The 25,593-nt window shown below is 40.2% G+C and overlaps 1 protein-coding gene across 5 annotated transcripts in view; it reads right to left on the reverse strand.

Moving 5' to 3' along the window:
* CDH8 (cadherin 8) overlaps window positions 1-25,593 on the reverse strand; it is a 234,001-nt gene that overhangs the window by 12,053 nt on the left and 196,355 nt on the right. For 4 of the 5 annotated variants that reach the window (XM_079988215.1, XM_079988216.1, XM_079988214.1 and 1 more), the window contains 2 exons: window positions 22,486-22,607; window positions 14,550-14,667 (listed from right to left, as the gene is read on the reverse strand). In XM_079988215.1, the coding sequence (XP_079844341.1) occupies window positions 14,550-14,667; window positions 22,486-22,607 (240 nt within the window). Of the gene's footprint in view, window positions 1-7,304; window positions 7,429-14,549; window positions 14,668-22,485; window positions 22,608-25,593 lie in introns of all 5 variants that reach the window. The other variant, XM_079988218.1, reaches the window with a different exon arrangement.

Genomic DNA, 25,593 nt, shown 5'->3' on the forward strand with positions numbered 1-25,593 from the left:
TTTAATATTTAGAGATCTGTAGATTTCCCTGCTGTGTAACCTTCTACGTAGCTAGCTACTTTTCTGCCCTTCTCTTTCTTTTCATTTTATAAAAATGTTCTTAGAAAGATCAAATCATTAATAGCATTAAAGACTACTATAAATTATCTGTGCTGGATTTGCTAAATTTTAACAGAAAGAAAGTTGTTTTTTAATTGGAAACTTTGCATGAAATGAAAATGGTTATATCTGGGGGGCCTTCTGTGTGGAATAACTTAGTTCTTCCACCACCTAATGAGCTAATGGCTGAAATGAGATTTGAACTGGGGGCTTCCTGGATCCCAGGCCACAGTGTATGATTTCAATTTTATCGATGGAAAAAACCCACAGAACATGCATACAAACAAAGTTGAGATCAGCTTATTTTGATTCATGTGTGTCAAACTACATTGAGTGGAGAATCAACGATATCTAAAGAACAACAGTACTACAGTCCATAATGTTTGTTAATGAAGAGGCATCACCCAATCAGTGCTATTTTTCTAGAAAAAGAGGTGCTGGAACCCACTCAGCTTTCTGACAGTAAGAGCTGTTTAATATGTGAACAGACTTCCAAGACAGGGGGTTGACTCTCCTTCCTTGGAGTATTTTAAGCAGAGGTTGGATGACCATCTATCATGGATGCATTACTTAGGATTCCTCCATTGCAGGGGGTTGGACTAGATGACCCTTGGGCCCTTTCCAATTCCACAATTCTATGGCAACACTGACCAGCAGTTATTGCCTGTATCATGGAATGAGCAGGTACATAGATCACCTGGTTAGGTTACTGTCTTCTACCCAATGGTGAGGTGTACCATATTCCCATTATTTTATTTATTTCACAAAATTAATATACCTCGTGATTATAGAGAAAACCTTAAAGTAGTTAGAAATTATTTTGGCGAATACAAAATCTGCATAGATAAATTAGAATTAGGGTTAATTAGCATCCCCTGTTGTCTCTGGGGATGCCAGAAACAACATGTAGGCATGGTGAACAGGTCAGCACTCCCTCCCCTGCATGCACTGTATTGGATTGGGGAAGAAGATTAATCAAATCTGATTCAAGGTTCATATTGCCTGAATTGTATCTGCACCTCACAAATAGCTTATTACACAAGTCTCACTCTATAACTGTGTCCACTTTTTACGTTTGTCTACTTGAATGCATCACTACGGCAAAGAACCTATGGTGTGCCTCAGTGATGTACTGCTTTTTTGAACAACAAAAGCCGAAACAAAAAGTTAGGCACCCAAACAGATCAGAGAGAAGTACATGTTTTGCAGAGTACTTTAGGTTCAACAAAGCAAAGTCACGCAGATCATGCACGATATTCTTTTTACGAGAAAGATTTTTACATAAGCCTAACAATAAAGACAAAAATGTTCTGTTCAGCCAGAAGGCTTATTAAAATAATCGGTAAATAAATTATGCAGCTTTATGATATTTTGAGGCTGATTTACGATAACCAAGCTGTATGCGTGCAGACACATTCATGGATAATTCAAAGTGATCTGCTTTCCGTGAACATCAAAAATTTGCAGTCTGTGTTCTGGAAACCAAATGAATGGCTGCTATCAAATTTCATATTAGATATCTGTAAGTTGTTGTTGTTGTTTTTAATAAAAGGTCTAAAACTGCAGCTCACCAATCATCCTACACCTCTTACATCATAATATGCCACATGTCAAACCAACATGACTGTGCAACGTAGATTTAGTGAGCTATGATGTGACAGTCAATGCCTCTTTCTGGGAGATTGCTTTATTGGAACTAAATGTCAAATGGTGACAGTTAGTTGCTAAAGAGAATCCAAAGGCTGCCCCCACACCCATACCCAGTTTATCTGTCATAGGGGAAGTAATAGTTTTAAGCACACAAACTAAACCTATTTATTTCCAGGAAATTGTGATACCCCATTACCTCCAGTAAGAGTTCTGTAAGAGTTCTGAATAGTGAGCACTTATAAGAAATGTTATTCTGCAAGTGTCAGAAGGACAATGAATTGGACAATGCCTGTGTAATCAGAAGTGACTAACAACAAAACATCTTCCCTGTGTCTCTGCCACTATATATATATATATAGAGAGAGAGAGAAAGAGAGAGAGAGTCTGCTTTTCTTTGGAGGTTGAGTATCTTGGATCTGGGCCACTCAGGCATTCACAATGTTCTTTTAAAACAAATTAAAAACAGGGTACAATGTAAGAAAGGTCATACACTGATACCTGAAGCAATGTTTCCCCTCTCAAAGTATTCAGAGCACAGAAAGGTAAGCTACCCTCCCCCTTGTGGTAAACTGGCAACTTACCAAAAAGGTGAATGGAGGCGAAATCCAAGCAAAATAAGTTTCTTTGAGAACTGTTAGCTCAGTTTTCTAGAATCATAGAACTGTAGAGTCTGAAAGGTCTCCAAAAACCAACTAGTTCAGCCCCCTACAATCCAAGAATAACAGCTAAAGATTCCCTGAGAGATCTGGTTAAAAACTTCTAATGAAGGCGAGTCCACCACCTTTCGAGGTAGTCCATTCCACCTCTGAGCAGCTCTTACCATCAGAAAGTTCTTCCTAATTTTTAGTAGGAATCTCCTTTCTTGAGATTCCTTTCCTTAAGCTTCAGTTATGAATAACAATAAACAATTCCTGTTGCAATCCTATGATCACTGAGAGGGCATCCTAGAGGAATTAGGGATCTTCCTCTCAGTTCTGGATAAAAGGTCTACAGACAGTTAAGGTCTGCCCTGGAAGCTTCCTTGTAGTTGCCATGAGACACTCCATAACATCCCCATCAGTTGGTGGTGGGGAGGGGGAGAGTGTTGAAGTGATTAAGGGAGGCTCTGAATCTGCAAGATTCAAAGACTTTCTGTTTCCCTAATATGTCCCCAGTAAGAGAAAGAAAAGACACCACCCAAGAAGCTGGTGTAGTTATTTTCTTTCCAACTTCACCCCTACCTTCAACCCTGGCTGACACTTTGCATCTGGCTATTCTTCCACCATCAGTTTTCCCTCCCCACCCCGTTATGCTATCTTTGCCCACAAAGGCAGAAAGCAACCTGTGTTGATAACATCACTATAGCAAACATAGGAATCACTCTCCTTCTGCTCCGTGACTATGCCAATGCCATTTTATTCATAAATCCATTCCACCACATCTGTGCATGTGATGATGTGTGTGTGTTTGTGTTTTGTGTGTGTGTGTGTGTGTGTGTGTGTGTACTTCAATGGTATCTTATCACAAAGCAAAACTTTTCTCTCAATGTATGCAACTCTGAATTATTTATTCTAAAATATGTTTGCATTTATTTATTTTACACATTTTGGTGTGTTCTTTTTGCCAGGGCAGGGGGATTATATCACAAAATTCAGTGATATTTATAATCTGAAAGACATTTACATTCTGATCCTATTATTAGTAACCTTCTATACAATTGTTTCAAGGCAGTATACAATATCAACTCCCTCACCCCCACCACCCAAAAAACCAGTCATAAAAATGGAAACCACATTTAAAACAAAATATAAAGCATGTATTAGTCCGGGTGATTTGAATTAGGTCGGTTCACCTAAACATGTGGGCTAAATGAAATTCTCTATATATGCTAACAAATGTTCTTATAATATACTGCACTTTTTTCAAAAAAATAATTTAATATGAATATATAAAACAAGCATTAGACTTGTCATCTGAATCCCCCTTCCCCATATTAGAACATAAAATGGAGTCACCCATTGTTTTATAATATTGACTCCATCACAGCTAAATACAAGAGTGTGGAGGGAATACCACAGTAAAGAGCTGGTAATTTTTAACCTTCCACTGCCTCCTTTGGAAAAAAAATGAACTTTAGATAATTGTCTGTATGATTTCCAGTTCTGTTCCTTTCAGAAAATCTGAACTTTAGATAATTGTTTCTTAAGTATTCTGAAACTTTTCTCTGACCTTTAGTCCAAGAGAGTAGTAATCAAGCATATTTTACACGGTCACTTCCAACATAGCTGCAGTTCTACTATTTTTGTGATTGGGTTTGCTAACTCTTTAGAAGCTGGAAGGGTGGGGGTATCCTTTTCCTAGGAGGTCTCTCAGAGCTCTTTCTCTATATCACTATATAAAAGTCCAGAAGTAACTTACTGGCTTATTAGTAGGTGGGTTCATACCCTCTAACCCCCTGATTTTACAGGAACATCCCAGATTCACAGAAGCCTTTTTGGCTTCCGTTTCAATCTAGGAATGTCTCACTTTCTGTCTCCAGAAGAGCCACTGATATCGGGGAGGAGGATGAGCCAGCCAAACCTCTCCATGGCTGCCACTGCCAAAGTCCAGCCCCAAGTGAGCCACAGGCTCCAGCAGCTCTGCTCTGTCCACTGCAGGAGCTGCCAGAATCACTGCCGCTGTGAGGATGATCTCCCCACAGGGGCTGTCCTTGCCTCCTTCACACACTGGAGCCCAGCAGAGGAGAGGCTGCCCCCGCCCCAGGGTCAGGCCTGACATGGGAGTGGAGCTGTGGCCCGGCAGTGCTGAGCTTGCACATTTTAGCCCAGCAGAGTAGAGGTGCAGCTGCCACTGCCACTGCTAGGGCCCATTCTCTCCACTGCCGCTGCCCCCAGGTCAGACCTAGCAGAGTTGGGCCATCACCGAGGAAGTGGTCTCTTTCTCCTTGTTGCTGCTACCCCTGGCATGGTGTCCCAGATTCAGGGGTCAGAATGTTGGTGGGTATGGGATTCCTCTTGCTTACTGGGAGGTAGCAGGGAGCCTGAGCTGTGCAAACACACATGCAGAACCGATCTAACACTTCTTCCTTTTGTGCTTGCACTATGACAACCTCTCCACTGTCTTGTTGCTCCCTGTTAAGCAAGAGTGACCCACTTGCTGTGTTTTTTTTTTTTTAAAAAAAAATCCATATTGTTTTCCTGTAAATTATAGTACTGTAAATAAGATATTATTATTATTATTATTATTATTATTATTATTATTATTATTATTTCAATTTATACACCGCCCTATACCCGGAGGTCTCAGGGCGGTTCACAAACAAAACCACAACATATAAAATCAAACCAAAAACAATAACCCAATAACTCCCCCCCCCCAAAAAAAGCCACATTCTAAAAGGGTGTTGGATGTCAATAAGATCAACCAAAGGCCTGGTTAAAAAGGAACATTTTTGCCTGGTGTCTAAAGGTGTATAATGAAGGTGCCAGGCGAACCTCCCTGGGGAGAGCATTCCATAAACAGGCAGCCTCTGCAGAGAAGGCCCGTTTTCATGTTGCCACCCTCCTGACCTCTTGAGGAGCAAGCACATGAAGAAGGGCCTCTGCAGATGATCTCAGGGACTGGTTTGGTTCATATGGGTAGATGCGGTCCTTGAGGTATTGTGGTCCTGAGCCATTTAAGGCTTTATAGATGAAAACCAGCACTTTGAATGTGGGCCCAGAAACTGATTGGTAGCCAGTGCAGTTGGACCAGGATCGGGACAATACGCTCAAACCGTCTTCCTCCAGTGAGCAACCTGCCAGCTGAATATTTGACCTACCTATGGAATGCTTTAAAAAATAATTTGTAGTGCTTTATTTGATAATTTAATTTTGCTTGTAAACAGCTTTGAGGCTTTCCTTTTTATAAATGAATGAATGAATGAATGAATGAATGAATGAATGAATGAAGTGGTATAGAAATGATTTAAAACAAGCAGAGGCCCTCGGCCCTCCAAATGTTTTGGGACTACACGTCCCATCATCCTTGACCACTGGTCCTGTTAGCTAGGGGTGATGGGAGTTGTAGTCCCAAAACATCTGGAGGGCCAAGTTTGCCTATGCCTGATTGAGAAAAATAAAATATTTTCAGTATAAATATCTCCAGATTCAGAAGCAGTATAAGGGAACACCAGGTGAAGGGAAGGTATTATGCATTCAACATTGAGGGATTATTGGATGCATTTGTCTGGCCTAGGTGAACTTTTTAATCTGATTCAGTGGGCTCTTATTTTCTGAGGAATATGATAAATATGAATATAGTAGAATGCAAGGCCTTCTTGAGTATGGGAGGGGGGAATGTCTGGAACTATAAAAATGAGATTGTCCTTTCCAGGGGAAAAAGCACTTCGGAACACAAAGCATGCTTGAATCATAATATTATTGTGTGAAGTACTCCTTAGAAGAACATGCAGTTAGTATCCTTGAGATTCTTGCTTTGCTTTGCCATTGTTTTGCAGTATAAACACACACTCTCCCAGAAAATTTCATTGTATAAAATGCCCAACATAGTTGCCAACTCTATCACTAGGGCTGAAACAAGCACACATCTGTCATGAAAGTCAGAGATAAGTGATTATATAGATTGCCAAAGAACTACAGTGTACACAAAGATTTTTATCAGTTACATGGGGACAATGGTAGGCAACCATTTAAATGTCTCTCCATTGTACTCCCCCCACCCCACTGCCTAGGTTGGATAATAATTTCAGAATAAGAATGCTGGTCTGCTTTGCAGTACTTCAGATGTAAGCTTTTTGCAGGATATCCACTGATTCATCATGTACTAGACCCCAATGGTTAGCAAAGGAGGAGAAAAATACAGCTGGGCAGGTCACAGAGAAAATAATTCAAATTCTCTCTAGCAAGCCACAGTTGGATAATATTCAGTACAGCAACACTCCAAATCCAGATGAAATGATTGGCTACTATATATATATAATGCAAGAAAGGAAAAGGAATAAAGAATATACAAGATATATTCATTTCATAGGACACCTTCACTTGCTTATAGCACTATATGTTGTGTTACAAAACCTGTACTTAAATCTATTAAAACTGTGGTTATAGTGTTAAATATATTAAAACGGGGGTCATTGTTTGTTTGTTTTACAATTTGATGTGGCAAAATATTTCCCATAAAATACAGAGGTTAATTTGTCATTTGGTGAGATTCACTTATGACTGGAAGTGGCAGTCTAGTGGAATATTTTCCCTTTAAACGTTTTAGATTAGAGAGGTTAGGCAGTTGTGTGAACTAGAACCTGGATGCAAAAAGCAACAAGCTGGACATCCAGAGAGATAGCCATGGCCAATTTCTGTTTGAATCCAAAGCTGTGGCTATGGGAAAAACAAGACCCTTAATGCAGCGAACCCCTCTATTGTAGCCTCAGGTTGCATATAAGTGTAAATAAATCTGCAGTCTTGGGGCATTGCTAGAGGGGAGTCTCAACCACAACCTAATGGAGAACCCAACCCCCAAAACAGCACTACTGAAGAACAGCCTAAGGATGCCTAAAAGAGGGACAAACAGCTTACCAGATGCCCCTTCCTTGTGAGCTTGATTCATCGGGTTGGCCTTTCCAGTCCAATGAAAACCTTGATGGATTACCTCTGGCTTTTGGCGGAGGAGGGGGGATCTGTCTGGCTGGATGCCTGCATCCTGGGTACAGGAGAGGAGTGAGTGAGGTTTTAGCTAGACAGAACAGACAGTAGGGTGAAATCTTATGCTGGTTTGGTGTGTGCATGTGGTTTGTGGTTTTGGAGAGATAGGCGGAGTAATCCAAATTCCCCTTGGACTGGGTAGGTTGGAATGCCTCCAAACGAGACATACTAGAGGCAGGGAGGGGCTGAGCTAGCCTGAAACCCATTGGATATTCAGCCAGTCTCACTGCCATCACCCAATGACTTTGGGCCTGATCTGGGCCAAACTGCTTGCTCCTACCTCCAACTATTACTTCCTTTATCATGTGTAGCAGGGCTGGGGAAGAGATGGTATCTTCACTAATCACAAAAGCCCTGCTGGCAGAGTTAAGGTGGAGAGGGGAGAGAGATTCAGATCACAGCCTGATTTGTCTGCATTCAATTGTTGGTCTGAGAAGTGGCCATCTGTTCTGCTTAAGGGAGTTGTAGAATACGAATATCACAAGGAGTAGGCATCTCCTCAAACGATGTTGCCTATCTGGAACTGTGATCATACCTCTTGCTTCTCTAGATGGAGAGTTGTGTGTGTGAAGAAACACCTGACATTTGTGTGTCTGGGATATAGCCTACTGTACAATGGGCAAAAAATAGTCTCCATTGTCCCACCCATTTTTCTCCTCTGGCCCTGCCCACTATTGGCAAGCGGCCCCCACAAAGTTGCAGCCCTTTGGCTGGAAAGGGCTTTTTACCCAGTTCTAAAATGTATTTCATTGGACAGTTCTCAGGGCCAAACACCCTGGCAAAGCTCAATATTGTTTTATTTTCTCTGTCCAGCTGCTGAGTCGAGCTGCAACTTTAATTCCTCACAATGTCCCCAATGTAGCATTACTCTAGAATATTCGTGGGAAATTAAAATGTCAACTCTGCTGCATTTTGCTACTGCTGACAGTGAAGGCCAATGGCGAAGGGGCCTCACCAAAGAGTGCCTTGCCAAGGGGCCCTTCAAACCAGCAGCTGGCCAAACGCTTTTGCAGCTCACTGACAAAGCATATTCTCTGCATGCAGGAGGTCCCAGCTTTAATCCTTGTCCTCTCCATTTAAAAGGATCAGGCAGCATGTAATGGCAAACCCATCTACCTGAAACCCTGGAGAGCCACTGCCAGTCAGAGTAGATAATACTGGACCAGATGTGCTGCTGGTCTATTTTCTTATAAGGCAATTTCATACACCTGGGGATCCTGGCGCTTGAATCTGTGGGAAGGCTTGCATTTACAGTGCCTATAATTCATTCGAATAACTGCTGATTGGTCTTATTCTACCTATGGTGAAATAAGAGGCTCTTTTGACAAACTGTGTATCACAATATAAAACTATTCCTATCCACTTCAGACAGTGGGTGGGAAAGGGACTGAATGATTGAAAACACCCTCATATAAATAAAGCTCCGTACATAGAAAACACTTAACCTAGCCTCTCTGCTAACCTAATTTCTGTGTGCATGAATATTCTTTCAGTAGGAAGCATCCAGTCACTCAGCCTAAACTGACACAGTTCTTGAAAAGCTCTACCCATGTGACACCTGCTATGTCAAAATTGGTACAGTCCAAGAACCATTCTACCACCTGATAAGCTGTTTGTCTCAAAAGCCACTGATGTTTGTGTCTAATTTGATGCCTTACGGACACATAAGTGGAATGGAAATTGAAATGGCAATTCTGCGTATTTCCTCTCCTTTATGAGAATATTCAGCTCTCCATGGCACAAGGTTGGGGATCCCTGCCAAGATTCTGTTAGTATGATAAGGAAGATAATTGAACCTAAAATTAATTCTTACTCACAAAATTGTGGTCACCCAGCTCTCTTACCTAGGCAAAAAAGCAGAGGAGCCAATGAAATCCCTTAGAAATTCAGGAGCATTCACTTTACCCAAGAAATGCAAGCCTTATAAGAAATTTAGTTCAGTGCAAACTTAGAAAATTCATACTACTCAAAACAATATGCAAAGAGAAACACAGCTATCCTTCATTATGCACACTTACAAGATTGTGATGAAGATCTCAAACTAAAAAAATGCTTACACAAATGCATATATTAGATAAAAATGTACATAAAATGTATAAAATAGAACTGAAAATGCATTTCTGTACCCTGGCCTTTGACACCTGAAATGTGTTTTCAGGAGCCATTCTATTCCTGTGACTATAATTTAACTGTTTTTAATTTGCTGATGCTGAAGGATGGGTATGCATGAGTATACTGCAACCTGTTCTTGGCACATTATCATCATCATCATCATCATCATCATCATCATCATTTGTTGTTGTTGTCATTGTTGTTGTATTTTTCACATGGCAGCTCAAAAGAATTTACAATGTTTTAAGCAAAAACCAAACATGTAAATACATTAAAACCAGCATTAAAGGAAAAGAATCCAAAAGATTGTTGTTGTTTTTTAAAAAAAGGATACCAAAGTTAAAACATCCTGCACATGCAAAAATGCCACAAGTAATTAAAAGCCAAATGCCTGATGAAAAAAAAGCATGTTTTTGCCTGGTGCAATGTCAGTGCCAGACAAGTTGGGATAGAGCATTCCAGAAATGCACAGCCACCACAGAAAAAAGCTTATTCTCATGTTGCCATCCTCTAGACTTCCCATGGAGGAGGCACACTAAGAATGGCCTCAGATGAAGATTGCAGAGTGCAGGTTGGTTCATATTGAAAGAGGTGGTCCTGAGCCACATAAGACCTCAGAGGTCAAAAGAACATGCATGCATGTGAACACCCAGCCACCCACTCCATATCACACCCTAGACATCAGGGATGAATTCCAGTGTCTGCAGGGCCACAGGCTCCACAGATGTTAAAATAAAATGAGTGTGTGTGTGTGTGTGTGTGTGTGAGAGAGAGAGAGAGAGAGAGAGTATTCTACAATAAGGAAGTAGTGTTTGTAAAAAAATAATCATTCAACATTAATTTGAAGTGAAATAGAAATTATAACCCAGGAAGCTGGGAGCTGTTTTACAGACAAGGGTATCCTTCAATATGTGTGCATCAAAACCTATTAGAAACATAATGATGATTAAGAAAAGGACACCATACCATTCTGCAAGCAGGCTTTGACATTGTTCTTCCAGGAAAAAAAGGTTACTTCCTTAATGCAGTACAATTAGTCACACAAAAATAGCATTGCACATATTTGTTGGCGGATATAAACAATTATAGAGGTCTGTGTTCCTGTGCCATTCTGCAAACAACTTTGGTTGGGATGAGGAGGAAACCTCAGAAGGGCAACAGATTGGAGGGGGAAGGTTAATAAGTGGTATGGACTGCTCACAAAGCTCAAAGAGAAATTCAAATGACTTGCATGTTCTGTCACACTAGCTTGCTGTTTCTAGACACTTACATGGAAGTTAAATTCCACTGATTTCAGTATAACGTAGAATGTAGGGTTGCATCCAACTAAATTCAACTCAGAGCAGACCCACTGAAATTAATGAATCAAAGTTAATCATGTCCTTTAACATCAATGGGTCTACTTTGAGTAGAACTAACTGAGCAGAAGTAATATGGTCAACAACCTTCTATGGTTCAAAGTATCATAGAAGGTGGAACAGATATTGATACTTTTTGATTCTTGAAATCTAGAGTATCAGCAACAGATTACTGCCTGGTATGTATATGAAGGGCTCCATCAAGGAAGAGGCCAGCAATAGCCAATGTGGCTATTGCAGATGTTATTTGACTCACATCAGCCTCAGTCAGCATGACTAAAGCTCTGGGACAATAGGAGTTGTCATTCAACAACACATTGACTGAAGATTGCTCTTACCATCACATGAATTCTCCCAGTCTTCAAATTAGCTGGTGTCTTGCCTACAGGGCTTCAGAGAATCCTGCAGGTATTTGAAGACTGGTTTCATGTCACTGCCACCTCCCTGACCCCCTGACCCATATAAAACCCTCTCTTCCGCAGATTAACCATGTCCATTTCCTTGAACTTTCCCTTATATGCCTTGTTTTCTTTACCCGTGACCATTTTTATTTCCCTCCTCTGAACCTATTCCAGTATGTCTATGTCTTTACATGCAGGAAACTGGTCCCATTCCTCCAGATGAGGTCTGACTAGTGGTAAGTGGGTGAGGGGATGGAGCTATTACTTCATGTGATTTTTTTTTTAAAAAAAAAAAAAAACAATGGTTCTAGAATTTGTTTGTTTGCTTTGGTTTTATTTATTGCATTTATATTTGTATCCCAGCTTTTCTCCAAGGAGCTCAAGGTGGCATACATAGTTTTTCTCCTCCCCATTTTATCCTCACAGCAAGCCTTTGGGGGTAGGTTAGACTGAGAGGCAGTGACTGGCCCAAGGTCACCCAGTGAGCATCTTGGCCAAGCGGGGAATTTGAACCCTGGTCTGCCTGGTTCTAGGGCAACATTCTAACCACAACACCCAACTGCAAGTTACCTTAGCCAATTTTGCAGCTGCATCAAACAGCTGACTCACTTTCTTATGATAAACTACAGTCCCTGCAACTAAGCCAAGGTGTTTCCTATTCTGTACCGGTGCATTTGATTCACCCTTAAATATGTGAGGACTCGTGATAAAATGTTGCCTTTCAAAGCAAAAATGTTGCTCCCCTGATTATGAAGGGGTGGGGAAGACATGTCCTGATGGGACAAGACTGGGACATTTTGCTGGCAAAATCTTTAGCTTTGCCCCATATTAGTCCATGTTCTTCCATTTAAAAAATAAATGCAGGTTTTTTGCCAAGGCTAGTCCCACTCGATGTAGATCCACTGAAATTAATGGACATGGGCAACTTAAGTGCATTAATTTCAATAGATTTACTCTGAGTAGGGCTTAGTTGGACACAAACTAATAATTTTGAACAAATAAATAAAAGAGCAGACCTTGACTGAAAACATTGACTGAGAATCTTGTCTCATAAAACCTTTTTGCTCTCCTTGCTTTCATCTCTCCACCCCCCCCCCCAATCCAGTGAAATCTGAAATGGTGCTTTGGAGGCAGAGTGAAGATTCAGCATGTCAGCTGCACATCAGCACACATGCAACGCACGAGCCATCCATGGATATGCACTGCTTAAGGGACTTAAGTGCAGCCGGCGACTGTATCAATCAAACCAATGAAGAGCAGTCCCTAATGTGACAATCCACACATTCAGAAAATTATCTTTCAAGACTGTTTACTGTTCATTTGCTGCCTGACCTTCAAGTAAATCTGTGTGCCAGGAAATGAGGCCAGGGTAAATTTTATAACTCAATGACAGTAGAAAAGGGATCCAAATTTGTCTTCTTCCTACCACGGTGTGAATGAAATGACAATTCTAGAGTGTGACAGGATTAAAGTGTGCCCTTCCTTTTCAAATGACAATGCTAAGGTAAGTTGTCCTTCATACTTTGCTGACCTAACATCTTTATTGCCCCCCCTCCCTTTTTTAGTACATGCTTGATACTAATTCTCCTTTACTCCAGCTGGCTTTGCATCAAGATAGGTTTCTATTTGAGGAGTCACTGAGTCCTTTGACTCAATGTTACTCAATGTTAGTCATATTCAGAGTAAACCCACCTAAGGGACCTAAGTTAGTCATGTCTATTAATTTCAATGGGTCTGTTTATTTAGTTCATAAAATTTACACACTGCTTGGTTGTCAAGAGCCTCAAATTGGTTTACAAAAAAAGATAAAACAATGAAATTATCCATAAGAAAAATGAACAACAATAATTTAAGACTTTTGTAAAGTTAAAATAACAATAGATTGAAAACAGATTAAATCTTGCATCAGCTTTCTGAAAATTTGGGTAACCTTGTCCAAACAAGAATGTTTTTAGCAGGCACTGAAAAGAATACATTGAAGGTGCTTGTCTGATATCAATTGACAGGGAGTTCTAAACTGTAGGTGCTGTCACACTAAAATATCAAGTTCTTACAAATGCAGAACTGGTATTGTGTAGTACCTGTAACTCTGTCAGTTCCATTGACTGAAGTGGTTGATTGGGGATATATGTGGTAAAGGGAAAAGGGAAAAGCCAAGTGTGTCTCCCTGGGAAGAACATCCCATGAGCAGGGAGCTACTGCTTGAAAGGGCTAGGCCTCCTGTGGAGGAAGCTCGAGGAGAATGACATCAGACAATGATCACAGGGTCCAGGTCAGTTCATGTGGGGAGAGGTGGTCCTAGAGGTATTTGAATCCTGAACTGCACAAGACTTTATACATTAAAAGCAGCACTTTGAATTGATAAGCACACAATTTCAATATCATAACATAGTACATAATTTTTCATTGTTATTCCGTTCCTTATTTACTTCTAGATGCCCAAATGTCAAGCTGTTATATGTCCAACCTAATCACAAATTTCTACTCCTTCCACTTTAGAGTGAAAGATCAACAGTAGCTTATATAAAACTACTTATTCAATGAAGAAAGAAAATGGCTATGTCTTCCTTCCTTTTCCACTATCGCTCAGAATATAAAAGACCTCTACATATGTTCAGGGCTTTTTTCCAGCAGGAATTCACCAGAATTCAGTTCCAGCACCTTTCAGGTGGGTGCCATTGCCATTATAAGAAAACAAGGGAGGCGTTCCTGGTGAGTTCTGGCACCTCTTTTCCTAGAAAAAATAGCACTGCATATGCTGTTGTATATAGACATAGACTTCTTTGTGACACATTCCAAATACACAAACAGTGACCTCCTCTATGCAATATTTTAAAATGTTCTTGTAACATAAAAATTCAAAAGGAGTGGAATGGAGAACAGACCTAACCAACAGAACAGAGAAGGAACAGAACAGGGGAAATATGCTGATCCCTACATGACGTTAACAAAAAAATCAATACACTAGATATTTCCAGCACTTCAGAATTAGCCACAATCCAATTAGAAGATAAATCTGTCCTAGGAAGTTTTTAATTCCTTTGTGACTACCATATCTTAAAACCACTCTAACCCAAGTTGTGACTTTCAGCACCAGTCCCAGACATTTTGAAAAAGACTGAAGCCAAATTCTCATTTGTGAAGAGAAAAAGACATTTGCAAAATAAACAGAACAAAGCAAGCAGAAAGAAACAAAACAGGGCACATGATACTCTGTTGTGTTATATTTATGCATTATATATATTTACCTTGATTTTTCTCAATTGTGAAATTTGGATTGTTCACCATTTCCTGTGGAAGGTTGTAAACAAAATAGTGTCCATTTTTAGGATCATCTTTGTCAATGGCTCTCATCGTATGAATGACCTACAACAGGATAAAGAAAACAAAATGTTTTATCTAAATCAAAATCAGTTCACAGGTTTGACTAAACTGCACATAGGAAGGGGGGAAAGTTATGGCTGCAATCCTACATGCAATTACCTAGAAGTGAGCCCTATTAAACTCAATGAGACTTATTTCTGAGTAAACATTTATAGGATTGTTTTGTAAGTTTAAATCAGTCACATCCCAGTAAATTCATTGAGGGGGATGTGAACTAAGTTTGTTGGACATAGTACCCACTGAAATCAATGGCACAAGTAATGATTAGCTTGCCCCATTAATTTCAATGAGATTTAAATCCAGCTAAAATAGTCTGGATCCAACCCATGATAAAACTAGACTTATCTAGGATTGCCAACTTTTTTACAAGCCTTTGCTCCTGTGCCTTCTTACAGCAGCTTTTTCAGCAGATGTTAGCAAGAGATCATTGCCAAAGCTAAGCACTTTTTAAATTCTATTGATTTCGGGTAGGGGGAGGGGATAAGCATATAATTCACTTCCTGCAAAATTCAGTCAACCGTAACAGCCCTGTGCTAACCATTTTTTTACATCATAGTAATTCCCATTGGTTTCAATGGGCCTCAATTTGGAGCAAGTATGATGGAGCCTGCAGCCTAAAAGTGTGTAATTTGAGCTGTGTTGTGTCCCGCATTAATCGCTAAGAAGCCCCAGGTGTTCCCTGTTCAGCAATTCCGCAGCAGTGAGTGTGCTGGATGAGTAGTTGCTATTAGCTTCACTGTTTATTAACGTTGTGTCCTTCGACAGGTGTTAAATTAGCACAGTGAAGGTAGGAAGATTGTGTTCTCACCAATTACTGCTGTTGTGAATAATTTCTCAGCTTATTTCATATATTGTTTTGTCCTTGCATAGAAATGTCAAAGGCTATAACTGCTTGTATTCCATGACTTTTTGGCTCCAGTGTTATCTACCTACGTAGCCACCCACCCAATTTCCAATGCTCATCGCATCTCAGTCTGAAAATTAATCTGGAAACTATCAGAACAATCCAGCGGATTTTGGGAAAACATAGCCTGCATCTTTAATAAGAGACATTTGAGGCAGGCAGGTGTAGGCTGTCTTCAGGGCAAACTGAGGTTAGTGGGACAGTGCCTCATTGGCCTAATGAACCAGCCTCCACTGATCTATGGTTGAACGCTTGCTTAAAACTTTCTCTTTCATGCCCACTTCCAGCTTCACCACATCTTGAGTTTGTCTGAAGAAGTACTTTTTGTGTGTCTGTCCCGATTCTACTGTCGGCCGATTTAACGGAAGGGCTCCATTTGTTGTATTATGAGGGAGGGAGAAATGTATCTTTTATTTGCTCCATAGCATGCACAATTTTACAAAACCTCTATCATGCCATCTCCCCAACTTAACCTTCCTAAGATTAAAGCAAGATTAGTCTGAGTAACTGTGTAGACGGAGTCTTATTAAATGTAATGCTTGAATCTCCTGAATCTCTGTTATAAGCTTCCATTAAAATCTTCCACCAAACTTATACGAGAAGTTGCAATTCTCACTCATCTTTACATTTGCTTTTTCTTTTACTAATTCTCTTCAACATGGCTGCTTTCCTCCAAGTTATGTGGGATGTCATATGAAATAGTGTTGGGTGTGTGTGTGTGTGCCAAGTTTGTTGTTTCAGATATTCAAGTCAAGAAATTAAGACTTCAGGTTCCCATAGCAACCTTCACCTCACCTTTATGCACATGCAATGCATACAGTGAAACATTTTACCAAATATACAAATATGATGTCATGCAGGCAACTGCAAATGTTCCTGCTATGTGGGCTCTGGCAAAGGCCCAAGACCTTTTTGGTGCCCTGTTCTCCTCCTCCTCCTCCTCCTCCTCCTCCTCCTCCTCCTCCTCCTTTTTTTACTGTGCTAAAGGTAAGTCATATTTATCTCTTTCCCTGTGTGCTGAATGACTGCTTAATGAATGACCATTGTTATAGTAACTCCTTGGCACTTTGCAGCATGGAGATTACAGCACAAGAGAATGAAAGGGAGGGGGGCATTCGTGATTGACCTGTCATTATAATGTTTTCCACAATTTATTGCTTTCAGTATATGCAGCACTGTGAATTGCCAGAACAATCTGCATAAGAAAAAAGTGTGCATTGGTGGTGGTGAGGTGATGCTCTGAAGAATAAGATTTGAAGAAGCAGTCATCACATTCTTGTTCTTTCACACTGTTGTACATTGCCTTGATCTTTTCATATCTTTTCATTCAATGAAGAAAAATAGTCTGGTTTGGAGTTGGCAGTACAGTGGTACCTCGGGTTAAGTACTTAATTCGTTCTGGAGATCCGTTCTTAACCTGAAACTGTTCTTAACCTGAAGCACCACTTTAGCTAATGGGGCCTCCTGCTGCTGCCGCACAGCTAGAACATGATTTCTGTTCTCATCCTGAAGCAAAGTTCTTAACCTGAGGCACTATTTCTGGGTTAGCGGAGTCTGTAACCTGAAGCGTATGTAACCCGAGGTACCACTGTATTAGTTTCTCTTCTGAAAACCCTGCACCACATTGTCACTAGTCATTATTTAAACAGAGATAGTTTTATGATTTACTGTGGTTTTTGTGTTGTAGATTGTTTCTGTGAAAAATATATAGGGTATTTTCGCTTCTCCCATATGCCCACTTGACCTCTTCAGACACTATTACTGTTGCCATATAATACTCCTGCAGTTTTAAGAAATTGTTATTTTAGTGTGGCAGCATCTACACTTTGGAACTCCCTGCCAATTCATGTCAGGAATGCACCTACATTGTATTCTTTTTGCGGTGTGCTTAAAACATTTTTGATCAGGCAAGCCTATTCAGAAACATCAGTGCTGAAAAATCTTCTTTTTTTTACTTTCAGGTAGATAGCCATGTTGGTCTGAAGCAGCTGAAATAAAAAAAAATAAAAAATTATCCAGTAGCACCTTATAGACCAACTAAGTTTGTTCAGGTATAAGCTTTAGTGTGCATGCATCTGAAGAAGGTATCTGAAGAAGTGTGCATGCACATGAAAGCTTATACCACAACAAACTTAGTTGGCCTATAAGGTGCTACTGGACAATATTTATTTATTTATTTATTTATTTATTTATTTATTTATTTATTTATAATTTAAATTCTCTTTAAATCTTTTAACTGTTTTAACTGTGTTTTTATGATTTTTATATTTTTGTAAACTGCTTAGAGGTTTTACTACAGTCAATTTTTATATGAATTTTGTTAAACAATAAATAAAACTAAGTAAATTTGTCTGGTGTGAGCCGGTAGAAAAGCAGAAAGGTGTGGGGAGCAGCCCTTTTTAAAATTTGCAGATTTGTGTAAAGAATGCAAATCAGAAAGTGACATGCTTTTCCAGTGGATCTGAGATTAGCATTCTGCTATTATGGGTTCAGAATAAAAGCAAGAAGAATTCATTTGGCAGTGTTATACATCAACAGTTTTTAATGCATTCTGTCACGTCACCGGCAGTCGTGGTTGCCACTCTCAATTATATCAGGACCCAAAATAGAACATGTGGAGGAATGAACTGCATTAGATGGTTCACTCAGTATATTTACAGACTGCAAATAAGGTTTTCTAAGAGGTTGAGATGTAATCAAGTCCCCTAAGGTGATTCAAACTCAATTTAACTTAGCTGTTAAGTTAACCTACAAATCTGTAAATGTATTCAGATAGTAGAAAGCAATCACATTCTTTCTTTGTGTCAGATGATCAAGAATTTATTTGGAAGACACAAGAGAATTCAGATCTAGAGGAGGGTCTCTATATTCAGTTTATTCTTGTATTATTTTTACTCCCACATGATTGCTATGCTGAATCTGCATTTGAAATTGATTTCTTTGTAAAAAAAAAAACCCACTCACTTCACACTCTCTCTTGGTACTCTGGTGCACGACTATCCTGTAAATTTTGGGTACCACCAGTTTCTCATTTTTTTTGCAGTCTTCAGTTCTACACATTTCCAATTCAGTTGGCAAGTGCTGTTTTTCTTTTTGTCATCATGAAAATTCATCAGCGCTGGAGTGCACATTTCTTCCGATAAACACATTTTGTGTGCAATTTTGCCTAGTGTACACATTTTTGCAAAACAATTCCCCTAATATAATGCATTTTTGTATGTCATTTTCACTGATATAGGCATCTATATACATACTTTACCTAGTAACTGCATTTTCATACACATTACCCGGCCAGAGAACCGCATTTCAAAATACAGAGAAGTTTAAATTATGAAAGATGGTTGTTTCACTTTGCATATTGTTTCAGAAAGTGTGAATTTGATAGCTTTGCCTTTTAATGTGAACTGAATTTCTCCCCTATCCTTATATAGCACTGGATTGCTATAGAAGGTTGGGATCCCCAAATGGGTATCACCCTGCCCTACCATGAACATTCCAGTAATGTTGCTAGAGTTTTTTAAAAAGGGCAGTGAAGGGGGGGGCGAAGCAGAAAAGGGGGACAAGAAAAAGCACAAGTGCAAAAGAGGTCAGAGTTAAGAGTTGCAGTCCCACTCGCAGTGACCTCTCCCCTCAGAGCAAGGCCTAGTCTAAGAAGGTAAACAAACTGGACAAGGACAACATCCTGTGATTTTAAACTGTCCACAACTCTATTGATTCCAGATATAGGTAGAATTTGGCTTAGGCATTGGGTGCATATCCCTCCCAGCCTTCTGGTAGATGGTTGAGGCATGACAGGGTCGATCATGGGCTTAATGGGTCCATCACAAGATGCAGTTCTAAATTGATGGCCTCTCCACGCTGCTGAACGAAGGTCTATGGCCCATTTGTCACACACCTTGGCTTTTGGACAGAGACTTCCAACTAGACACCTCTGACAGAGTACCCCTGTGGTCACAGAGTACCCCTGTGGAGGTGGGGCACCACTTCACCCCCCCCCATGAGATGTTAGACTAAGGATTCCATGCCAGTGCCTGGAGATTCACCTCTGCTCTCCACCCCCGGTTTATGGCAACCAGGAGGCTATATTGGGGAAAGAGAGTGTGGTATATTCTACTCAAAAATGAGACTAATGTTTCTTTCTGAATGGACTGCTACCTTCCTGCATCTGACTCCTATCACTGATTTGTTCAGACTACAGTGGTACCTTGGTTTTCAAACGTAATCCATTCTGGTAGACCATCCAACTTCCAAAACATTTGAAAACAAAAGAAGTTACTGGGTTTTCAGCGTTCGAAAACCGAAACGTTTGACTTCCGAGACGTTTGAAAACCGAGGTACTACTGTGTGTGTGTGTGTACACACACACACACACACACACACGCAAAGAGAAAGTTCAGCCCTAAGCAATGAACAGCTGAAATAAAGCTTTTCTTGTTATTTCTCTTAAATTTCATTTTGAGCAAACACAAACTGAAATTTCAACAAGGGCAGAAAGGGTTAGTGTGCAGGATCTAGTTGCAACATGGAGCTTTCGTTCAGATCTTTTTCTCTTTCTGACAAGGACTTTATGAGACTAGTCAGTTAATGAAGTAGTTGATGAAGTCATGGCTGTATCCTCCACCCTCACCCCATGTCCACTTACTTGAGGGCTGTTACATCCCTGCCAGCTTTGTAGCTAGAATTTATTCCAGCTATTTCAATTATATTTTTATCCATAGAGTTCTCCTGTTATCTGAGATGGGGCAAAAGGTTACACATGAGAGAACTTTTTCAGTGGTTGCCCCCAGGCTCTGGAATATGTGAAGGTAAGGCAAGAACATTTCTGATCTTCTTCCTCTAGACACTGTTCACTTGCTTAGATAGGAGAAGTGGAAAGACAGTGATCACCAGGAGGAAGGAAAGCAGGATGGGGGTGTTCAGGGGTTAGCACTGGGGTCCCTGTTGAGTGTGGGCCTCAGCAGATGCACAGTGAGCCCTGACACCACCTCATTGGGATCTGGATTTCAGTAGATGTTCAATGAACGCCTGGTACTTGCTAGGTGCCACATTTCACTAATCTCACTCTTCAGTGGTTTGATAGACTGTTTACTATTATAAACTGGGTAACCAGGACAGGAAGGAGCTGCAGAAATGACTGCTGGAAGGTGCAAATGTGGATTGTTTGCAACAATCAAATCTTGGCACACATAGTTTTTGTATAGGCCCACAATAAGAAACAAATTCTAACTCTATTATCAGGTAAGCTGCTTTGGTAAATGGTGAATTTAATGCCAAACACCCACGAGGCACAAGAATAGCTGGATTAACAACTCTAGTGTCATGCTGTCAACTGCTGTTTATTTAAATTAAAATGTCACTACCCAGAAATAAATGAGGTAGCTACAAAGCTCCGGATTTCTGTCACTCAGCGTCTTCACAAGCTGGATAATAAAAACGATTCTGTTTCATTTGTGCTATATTGCTTCCTAGGAGATTAGGTTCCGTTACATCATTCAGCACAATTCCAAACTGAATGATGGACAAGGCAGGCACTGTGGATCCAGTTTTCTAGGATAGGGTAGAGGAGTTGTTCAACATTTCTGTCCCTTATATGCCCAGGCCTCTTCTATTCTCCTTTCCACCTTGTTCCTGCCTTATTTCACCCTTTCTTAAACAGTTTTTCTAAGAAAATGTGAAATATTATGATCCCACAACTTCTATTTATACCAGAGAGATGGTGAACAAGTCTTTCCTAAAAAGGCTCCATTTCCCCTTTTAATCTAAATCCAGAACAATTGTGGCCATTTTTTTTTTTGGGGGGGGAGGAGGGGTGGCAGATATGTCTGTTCATGTGACCTGCACAATGGGTAGATTTAATGCTTACAGCAGGTTAGTGGTTTCAAGCCTTGCCCCTGAGTTATATACCCATTCAGTCAGCCATGTAAATAGACTCTTCTTGTTCATAAACCATAGATGTTTAGGCTTGGCCATGCAGAAAGCACACAAACAATTCCTGATCATGTGCAGACAGCCTACATTCAGTCTCTGCGTGTGTAAGATCTGCTTATGTCATTAAATGAACACATGGAGATTGGAGTGATGTTCAAGTCATCTTCATTCTCCTTCATTCTCAGTATGTTGACCGTGAGAACAGAGCTCATGTCACAGTAGCACGGACAGCAAGAAATGTGCAACTAAATCATTCATTGAGTGTAGAGCAGGAGAGATTATCAGGAGCACAAGCCTGACTCTGCCTAACTACCCTCCTCCACTTCCTGTCTAGGAATACCATAAACTCCCATTCCCTCTTACAGGTGTGGGGAACCTTTTTCAGCCCGAGGGCTGTATTCCATTCTGGAAAACTTTGCAAAATCCACGTACTCTGGTGGACTAGACCAGAGGCAGAAACTGGTGGAGAAATTGGCCTATTGTTTACCTTTGTACACTAGACTATTTTCTAACACATTTGCACACTTCTCCCTATGTGCCATCGAGACAAGCAAGAGACATTATCAGAGTTCAAGGACACATTCCAGCTAGACTTGTGATGTGAAGTAGGGCCCTAGAGGAATATGGCCTATAGAAAGTTCTGAGGGCCAGATAGAGAGGCGTAGGAGGCCACATTTGGGCCTGAGGTTCCTGTAGCTGCCCTGTTGTCACATATGGTACCCTGATCACTGGCCATGTTGACCCTGGGAGAATGAGGCCAAAACATCTGGAGAGAGTTGTGTTGGCTACTCATGGTCTATACAGTACCAAGTGACTCACTTGGTCTAAGTATAAGATACCTTCCTGTTTTCAATTTCACACATAATCAGGGAAAATATTTAACTCACATTAACAGACAGGGAACAGGAAAGGTTTTGGTGGGGCAGGGCAAACCCACTATACAGTGTGGACAACAGAGAAATATTTACTTTTCCGGTTTTTCCATTTTCACACAAATAGGCTTCATTCCCTGATGCAAGTTCGGGAGCGTTGTCATTTACATCGAGAACTTTGATAGCAACAGGCACTCGAGATATTTGACTGGGGTTTCCTAAGAGAAGAAAAACACAGTGTGGAAAAGAAGAAAAAAGAGAGGTAAGCACACTTCATTTCATACTAATGACATAAAGGACCCAAGGTAGACAGACAGTTCTGTGCTGAAAGCTTGCTGGGCCTTTTCTGCTTCCAATAATTGGGCTGCTTTATCCAATGGCCAAGGGGAAAAGATAAAGAAGAATGGGCAGCAGTTTCACAAAAGAGAGACAGCAAATAAATCCTTATTGCAAACAGCGTTTGTTGGAGATTAGCTTGATGAAGACCTTCTTGGACTAAATTGGTAGATTCTTTTTTCTGATGAAGTTTGCATTGTTTTATTGATAAAGGGCATTCTGCATGGGGAAAAGAGGCTGTAAACAACCAAGATTTATTTCGTTGCTTATCTTTGCCATTTTACTCTATTAGCCAGCCTGACTGCACATCTATTATTTCAGCTTGGCAAAAAAAGGGGGGGCATGGGGGAGAAAGACAATCCAACTCTAATCAGATTTTGTAAGAAAAGTGAAGAGTGGAATTGATGTAGGTAAAAGAAGAAAGAAGAGAGAGAGAGTACATTTTGATATTATGCAAGAACAGAAGTTCATTAATCTCATCTAGAAATGTTGTTTTGAATTGAAATATTTGTTCATTAAGGTTCTGTAAAGTCGAAATAAAAGCTTTGACCCCCATTAATAGCTATAATTTATCACATCTCTCTTTATAGCCCAATTGCTAGATATATTTACTCAGATGTATGTCTTAATTTTAGTCCATGGATGTATTCCCACATAAAATCTTGATCAGTTCATCCTAGTTTATACTTATTAACAGTAGTGGGGGACCTCTGATCCATGGGCTAATTAGGTTATTAAGCTATTGGAATGTGTTGTAGGTGGTAAGATTGACTATTTCTGTTACAGAAGTAGTAAAAAAAGACAGTTTGTGCCCACCATAACTACATGAGACATTGATTGGAATAAATGGGCAACAGCTTTTTTAACTTAGTAAGATCTGCAATGAGCAAAACCCAATTAGCCACAAGCTAACAAACCCTCAATGCTGGTTCCTGACTTTCAGGCAAAAGCTAGGAAAATAAATATCCTGCTATCTATCTGGCATGGGTGATTCCATCGTGGCTTTGAACACAAGGGCAGAAGGCAGGGTGGGTAACCTCCAGTCTACAAACTAATATTTGGGGCCATTTTCCCCAAGCCTTACCCATATGCCCATTAGCTGATGTGATTTGCGACACCATCTGATGGGCAAGAGCATGGGGCAATATCCTGCATTGGCTGTGTGTGCCTGTTCCCAGAAAGGAACAGCAGCACACAGCCAAAGCAGCAGGATTTCACCCTCTGCTTAGCAACTTATACATTCTGGAGAGGGCAACAGAATATGCTTGTTTTTAGCAGGTCAGGCTATTTGCCTGTTCAACATTGTGCATTCTGATTATTACATGCTGTAGACTGCAGGCTGAACCTTCTGTATGCAAATCATCTGTCTTGCCACTGAACTACAGTCCCTCATTCTAGAGCCCTCATTAGTTCTAATTTGATTAGTTCTAAGGACACGATAGTGTAAGTACATGCTAGTGAGTCATTGTCTGCCTTTCCTTTCTTTTTAGGAATATTAGAAAGGTGCACCATGACAAAGAGTGAGAACTCTGTATACTTGGTCATCATAATATGCAATGTATCACATTGGTCAGCAAGATTTCATGCAATTAATTGCCTTCATTGATGCACCATGAATATGTTTAACATGGAACAATAATGTACTTCTTGCTGAGGGTGAGGAGGGGAATTAAGTTGTATGCAAACTGAGTATTCAAAACATTTCAAAAGCATTTTCTTTATCTAAAGTTGATAAAAAAATACATAAACAATGAATGCATTGGTTTCTTAGTGCCAAGTGTCACATTTAAACACTAAAGATTTCCTTTTATCTAAATTAACGGAATGATGGTGGTTCAAATTTTATAGACATTACAGAGGAATGTAATTAATTAGATAAGCTTCTGAAGAAATTATTCATGCCTCTTGTGACTGGCCCCAAAATGTTTGTCTTTCATCTGAAATACAAACATTAAACCTAAAGATATTATAATTAGAAACTTGATGAGAATTCACTTTAAGAATTAATTTGCTAAACACTAGAGAAGAACTTGCTGAGTATAGAAACCTCCAAAAGGGGATACCCCTAGATAGCTGCACACTGCATACAATAATCATAATGGATTTATTTGTTTTTTCCATGAACTACAGGCTCTAAGAAATTCTAGGGATTGATGTTCTACAGCTCCAATGGGGAGTATGTGGTCCACTTGTGGGACTCCAGCTCCCATCAGCCCCAGTTAGAATGGCTAATGGCCAGAGATGAGAGGAGTTTTCACATCTGGAGGACCACAGGCATGGGCATAGCCCACGGGCATAGGGAGGTAGGCTTCATGTTAGGGGGAGCAGAACCTCAGTTAGTTAAGCATTTTTATTGACTTACTTCATCTAGGGGGGTAGCTGCCCCCTCCCCTCCACATTGGCTATGCCCATGACCACAGGTTCCCCATCTTTGACCTACAGTCTGCAAAGTAGGTACATAGAGCATGTAAAATAGCATGTTGAGCCACTTCCAACCTAACCCAGTTGATTACATCACTCCATATTGTGGAGGGGGAATATCTTTAAAATGTTCCTTATTAAAAGCAGCTCACATGTAGTAAGTAAGCAGAGCAAGGAGAGCATTAGACTGAGCCTTTCTCACAGAAAGCACTTGAAGTCTGATCCAGTAATGCTGAATTTAAGGGTTTGGGCTGGATCCTGATATGGCTTAAAACTAAGATAGCTGTACCCATGCAACTGAACAATTATAAGTGGTGCTATCCCTCAAAACATGAAATTTTATATGCAAACCCAATACTTCCAAATAAGCATGTTTAGAATTAGTAAATTGTAAGAGAGACCCACCAAAAGAAATCCATGTACTTATCACTTGCTGGATTAAGAAGC

This window comes from Podarcis cretensis (assembly GCF_951804945.1).
Source record: "Podarcis cretensis genome assembly, chromosome: 8".
Taxonomy (NCBI): domain Eukaryota; kingdom Metazoa; phylum Chordata; class Lepidosauria; order Squamata; family Lacertidae; genus Podarcis; species Podarcis cretensis.